This window comes from Odontomachus brunneus, unplaced genomic scaffold, assembly GCF_010583005.1.
Source record: "Odontomachus brunneus isolate Ranch 3 - 2012 unplaced genomic scaffold, Obru_v1 Obru_scaffold_051, whole genome shotgun sequence".
Taxonomy (NCBI): domain Eukaryota; kingdom Metazoa; phylum Arthropoda; class Insecta; order Hymenoptera; family Formicidae; genus Odontomachus; species Odontomachus brunneus.
The window spans coordinates 1,779,218-1,785,563 of record NW_022639501.1 but is presented as its reverse complement, the minus strand read 5'-3'; the positions used below and the strand labels follow the sequence as shown (position 1 = coordinate 1,785,563).

The 6,346-nt window shown below is 34.4% G+C and overlaps 2 protein-coding genes across 13 annotated transcripts in view; one reads left to right on the top strand and one right to left on the bottom strand.

Moving 5' to 3' along the window:
- Window positions 1–4,976, bottom strand: part of LOC116845320 (centrosomal protein of 290 kDa-like) — a 17,533-nt gene extending 12,557 nt beyond the window's left edge. For 5 of the 8 annotated variants that reach the window (XM_032817854.1, XM_032817855.1, XM_032817858.1 and 2 more), the window contains exons 1-7: window positions 4,618–4,976; window positions 4,254–4,367; window positions 3,878–4,135; window positions 3,540–3,710; window positions 3,124–3,459; window positions 1,255–2,913; window positions 427–924 (exon numbers count right to left, since the gene is read on the bottom strand). In XM_032817854.1, coding sequence (XP_032673745.1) covers window positions 427–924; window positions 1,255–2,913; window positions 3,124–3,459; window positions 3,540–3,710; window positions 3,878–4,135; window positions 4,254–4,367; window positions 4,618–4,680 — 3,099 coding nt within the window. In that variant the 5' untranslated portion in view covers window positions 4,681–4,976. The remainder of the gene's footprint in view (window positions 1–426; window positions 925–1,254; window positions 2,914–3,123; window positions 3,460–3,539; window positions 3,711–3,877; window positions 4,136–4,253; window positions 4,368–4,617) is intronic. The other 3 variants (XM_032817857.1, XM_032817859.1, XM_032817860.1) reach the window with 1 other exon arrangement.
- A 196-nt stretch (window positions 4,977–5,172) lies between these two features.
- The window catches only part of LOC116845323 (proteoglycan 4-like), a 34,179-nt gene continuing 33,005 nt past the window's right edge, over window positions 5,173–6,346 (top strand). For 4 of the 5 annotated variants that reach the window (XM_032817864.1, XM_032817868.1, XM_032817867.1 and 1 more), the window contains exon 1: window positions 5,173–5,407. The gene's annotated coding sequence lies outside the window, so the exon portion shown is untranslated. The remainder of the gene's footprint in view (window positions 5,408–6,346) is intronic. The other variant, XM_032817863.1, reaches the window with a different exon arrangement.

Below are 6,346 nucleotides of genomic sequence, written 5' to 3'. Positions count from 1 at the left end.
ATATATATATATATATATATATATATATATATATATATATATAATAAGTAGAAGAAATCATATTCACACACTGAGACGAAAAATGTATTAAGGACAATTAGTACACACTAATCATATCGTGCATCTTTATTTCAACACATTTTATAAATTTTATAAGAATTCTTATAATCATTTACAAGAAATAATCGATATTGATGAGTGAAAGCAGTCTGACAAATTCTTTATGATTTCAAAGATTTTATCAATAGACATTATATTAATAGATAAATTTGCATTTTCTGAATGGAAGCCTTTTTTAAAGGAAATATTATTGCAAGCAAGCTATGTTCATATTGCACAATCGAAAAGGACGAGAGTTGTTGCAAAAAAAACTAATCAATATTATTAACAAAACAAACTCAAAGTGATTGGAAAGATTGTTCTCACCTCGTGCATGACGGGACCAGTGGATGAACGTTCATGTTTTGCTTCAATATCACGAATTTGACATTCGAATAATTCTTTCTGTTCCTCGATCACTTTCTCATAGGCTGTCCTGATACTTTGAATTTCATTGGCTTTGTGTTCCAATTCCTGTCGCAAGGCTTTCATATTGTTTTCGTATTCTGTCTCGATTCGTGTTTGGTTTTCGGCGTCCAGAAGACGAATTCTCAAGGATTCCTCGATGGTACCAGGAGTTGCCGCTCGTGAATTAGACACATTTAAACAATCTCCTGCGCCGCCGAAGTACAAATCGTCGGTCAGTTCTTCAGTTTCGCTATCGTTGTCGGAGATTCGTTTGGATTGCTGGCTGAATACTTCCTCGGAATACTGCTTCTCCATCTGCAAGCATTTCCGCTCGAAGTATGTTCTCAGTTCTTCCATTTCCTTGGCATGGCGTGCTTCTAGCTCGGCTCTCAAATCGTTCATACTTGCACTACCGTCCTTTAGAGACAAAATAAAAATTTATAAGCAAAAATTTTACTCAAATAATAATACCTATATGAATACTTAGTTAACACGGTTATATGCAGAATATAAAATAGCTCACGCCTATTATTTATATAGCTATTAAAAACTTTGACAGAAAAGTCTTAAGAATACTTTTTATTGAATGCAATAAAATCAAATTTGATTAAAAACTGGAACTAAACACTTTCTAATTTACCCAATAAATGCATTGAGTTTATATTATACATGTCATGTTGTCGCTAATATTTTTCACGCAATACTTTTAATTTCAAAACATTCAAGATAAAATTGAAAATGTCTTGCCTTGAGATTCTGCAGCAACAAACGCAATCTATTGATCTCTTTGGCAGAATCAGCTTTGATAGCTTCCAGTTCTTCTTTACGTCGATTCATCGCGTCCTCGATTTCTTGGGTCAACAATTTCTTCTCCATGCACAAGTTATTCAAAGACTTTTGTAAAGGATCTTCGCCATCCTGCGACTTTCGTGAAGCACTCTCCAACAAGAACTGTGCTTTTTCTTCGATTATTTTCTCGCACACGCTGTAATAACGACATAATTTTAACTTCATTTCATCTAAACTCGACTCGCCTTCCAGAATTTGCTGTAGTTCTTTGTATAGGTTCTGATGGTCGTTTTTTAGGCAACCATCGTCCTGATCCGCTGCGCTCTGACTATTGTTCAAGCTTTCTTTTGTTCCGAGTTGTTTGGACGAAGATGTGCTGTTCATAGAGGCATTGACTTTATTACTATCATTCATAGTCTGATTTAATCTCTCCTCAAACTCTGCACATTGTGCCCACGCATTAGCCAAACCATCTTTCAATTGATCACACTGTGCTTCCAATTTCTTCGTTTTATCCATTATTTCAGCCAAATTCTTCTTGCAACTGGCATTCTCCGTCTCTCTTTGCTCTAGTAGCAGCTTCAAACTCTCGATTTCTCTTTGCTGATCCTCTATTCGCCGCATCGAATCGCCCTCAATATTCATCGCAGCGCTTCCCAAACATTCCTCCTTCGAGGTATCACAAGGCATCACACGACTAGACTCTTTCAACGAATTGACTTCTTGTTGTAGCTTATCGCTTGTGTTTTTTATGTCCTTCAACTGCTTCTCGTAAGCTTTCTTCGCGAGATCGGCTTGTTCTAGCTCATCGTTTGCTTCGAGCAGACACTCTTCAAGTGTGCGAATCTTGTTGGTCAGCAGTTTTTCCATTTCCGTCTTCTCTTCGAGATTTCGTCGCATCAGCTGATACTGAATGGCTTCTTCGTCTAAAGTTTTGTACATGGTTTCGCACAGTTCGCTATTTGTGCTGACGCTCGTGGCGTCAAATCGTGATAAAGATCTCTCCAAATCAAATATTCTACCGCTCGTAGTCCTCTCATGCGCCTGACTGTTCTCAACCGCCGACTGTACCATGGAATATCTACACGACAGGTCGTCCAGCTTGAATTTCAGCGTGTCATTTTCTTGTTTCAACGTGGCTGCGTTCGTCAGAGCTTGTTCCAGCGATCGTTCAATGCTTTCCTTAGATTCCAAGATGCTCATCGTCGCGATGTGTTTCGATGTAATCTCCTCCAGTTGAATTTTGTGTAATTTTATTTGCTCATTCAGCAGCTGCTTCTCCTTTTGGAAATCTAAATTTTGCCGACGACATTCGTTTTCCGCTTCAAATTTCAGTTCCTCGAGTTTAGATTTATATAGATTGGTTTCTGATTGAGCAATCTTTTGCGATTCCGCACGATTAACTAATTCAAGTTTCAATGCCTCGACAGTTTTCTTATAGTGAGCCAACTGCGTTTGAAAAACAGACAATTCCTTGGCATGTCTGCTTTCCAAGTCCGGCAGCTCTTTATTTAAACGATCGGCCAACGTTTTATTTTCGTCTTTTAGTATCTTTATAAATTCTTCGTGTTTGCCTTTTATATGAGCAATCTCGGCTTCATTTTTGGTAGTCAGATCCTGCAATTATAATTTTTTTTTTCAACATAAAATTTTAATCTTTTTTTCATAATTTCAAGTTTATTAGTAATAATTTAGTTTTCTTCTAAATAATAATTTTGATAACGTATAATTCTTGTTGAATTTATTAGATTTTCAAGAATATTTAAATCTTAAAATAGTTTCCATCAAAAATTTATTTATGTGAAAATATTCTTATCAAATGTGCACCTTGAGTTCCTGCTGATGACGTACTGCATTAGCGTTTGTGGCGGTAGTAAATTTATTCAAAATATGCTGCATATCTTGTTTGATTTTATCCACGCGTGCCTCGTACTGTTTCTGTTGCTCTAAAGTTTCGTCAATGTTTATATTCTTTCCCGCAGCGCCAAGACGAATTTGCTCATTTAAATTATTTATTTGCGCTTTATAATCGTTAATTTCTGCATTTCGTGTTTCTCTTTCCATTTCCAACGTTTGTACATGTTCATGAATGTCCGTCAATTGCGCGTTCAATCGACGAATTAATGCTTCTTGATCGTTCATTGTTTTTTCTAAGACATCAATCTAAAAGTATCCAGAAAATCATTCGAGGTTATAATTATATAATAATTGCAAATTTTAAATACATGAAATGTACTATTTACCTTTTGTTGCAAGTTTATATTATCCACCATAGGATTGGTTAACTGCATGGAATTCAAGGCATTAAGCTGTGCTGTGACAGTATCTCTGGCAGATAACGCCTGCTCTAAAGACGATGTTAAATGTTCTATTAGATTGTCACGCTGATTCACTGCTTTTTCAAATTCTTGCAACTGTTTTAAAAGAAACATAAAACATACAATATTATCTAACAGTGACTATCTTACAGTTCAATTTTGTATCTGCACAAATCATATGACAAATAAAACCACTGATTTCTCTGAATTAATTTTACAATTCAAGACGCACTTAAATATGTTTTTTATCAATCATAACATACTTTTATATGATATAAAGATATAATATCTCTTCCATGAATACTGCTGCTTTGACTCTGCGATGAATTTGGTGAAGAAGCTTCTGCTCGTAAATGATCAATTTCTTCATTTAAAGCCTCAACTGCTGCCTCTTTTCCTTCCAATAATTCTTCTAATTCTGCGACTCGTCCTGCTAATCCTTCTAAATCTGCATCAGCTTCTCCTTCGCTTATACTAACGCTACTGTACGTTATATCTCGTGATGATGTACCTTCATTTATCTAAAGAAAAACCAGTAATATGAGAGAACAATACAATTTATACATAAATATTTTATGCAAGTATTTTGTACAATAAACAAAAATTTATGCTAAATATTAGTCTATTTATCATTCTTACTTCGGATTCTTTAAGCAGCAGGGATTTCTCGTTGTGCAAAGACTCATCGTCAGACTGTTCCATGCTCATGCTTTTATCTTTGTCTTTATATCTCTTTGCCTTGTATCTCTCCAACTACACAATCATTAGAAACATTATTGTTATATAAAACTAACCATATACAGGTTAGAATACACAACACAAAAGAATTCATGGGATTTTGTCTAAACATTAGTAGCATAGAAAGCAATCTAAAAAGCATAAAGTATAGTAATACAACCAACAGGAACAAAGTAAAGGTCAAGCTGCATACTGCAGCAGGCAGCAAAGGGACACTGGAAATGACAACTACATTGACAATAAGTAGAATAAAAAGAACACTTGCCATTTCTTTGCCAGACTCCAGCGAACGTTTCTTACGCTCGTCCTCATCCTGTGACGTGCTCATCTCGACAAATTTCGAGGGTTAACGTGCATGAAGGGTGTGTATGTGAAGCAAAATATTCGTCAACTGCTCATTCAGCCTGCCACTCGTTACATTTCAAGCTTTACACGTTTTCCTTAACTGGTGCAATTGCTAGTTGTCATGCAGTCCTCCTCTGTCGCGTACAACTAGTTGTTATAGAATCAATTAATAAAAATACAGGCTTCTGATGTGGTTAGTTTAATAAAACGCTCTCATGAAACCGTTGAAGACGGTTGGTCTAAAACGGTCGCGCGTCAGTCGCGCCAACCAAAGAGAGGTGAATAGAATGGAAGCAGGTTTGCTCTTTTTAATTGAACTGTCTACACTAGTGTATACGAAGTGTAAGTGTTCTCTTCCACGGAAATGACGTCACGTACTGTTCTATTTCGATATGTAGTGATAATCATTGGCCAAAAGATGTCTCTTGATGAATTTTAGAATAGCCTTTAGTTGCGAAAGTCTGTCCACGAATATGCGCGCCGAGGAGGAGCGGTTTGACAGCTGTCAAAATTATGTACAGTATGTCTGATACTAAATGTCTCATATCTCATATAATGTCTTGTGTATACCTTGTGTATACCTCGTATATATATATATCTCGTGTACACTTCGTGTATACCTCGTGTATACATGGATTAGGTCAAAATGGACACCAAATTCCTCTACGATGTTGCAAACAATAGGATAGAAATAGGTTACAGACGTAAATGTAAGTACAAAAGCTATTAGATACTTATTCAGTCATATTTATTCATTTATTTGTGGTAAATTATATTATAACGATATTGAGAGATTTCTTTATTGAAATACAAATACAGAAGTCTTCATTACATGAATGGATAAAAGCGCGAAAGACGGTGACGTTTAACGAGAATAAGAAATATAATATCGAAATATTAAATCGGTATTGTCTGGATTTATCATTCGGTTAATTTTATTTTTCAGCTTGCAAATTGCATTTTTCTCATGTTGAAATAGTTATCCAATGATTTGCGCGCTATGTTACGTATTTTGTGAGTAAACTTTGGCACTGGTATCCAAACATGAACCATTGTGCAAAGTTTTGAGAGACTGCCAATGTAAAATTTGATGCAGCGTATTTTATCGTTGCATACTTTATAGCAAAATAGTTCGCACATTGCTGTAACATATTTGCGATTTTACGATTAGACTCGTATTCGTAGAAAAATTGCATAGAATAGACGGTACGCAAAATAATACACTGAAAGAAGCAGTCGAGGAATTTGTTTAATATAGCTTCTATAGCGGCTTATGGCTTATATTTTATTGTTTTGATATATGTCGAAGAATTCCCTTATAGAAATATCATACTAAGAATTATTGATAATTACTTATTATCCAGTACTGAAAATACTTTAATATTTTTTAATACTGAAAATAAGTAATTATCAATGATTCTTAGTATGATATTTCTATAAGGGTTATTCTTTATTAGAACGTATATGTATATAGTGCGCAAAATAAAAAATGTTACGGTTAATTATTTCTGCAATTAAACAAAATATAACATTTTTTTATATTTATATAATTTTGTACAATATACGTATGATTATATATATATATATATATATATATATATATATATATATATATATATATATATATATATATATATATATATATATAT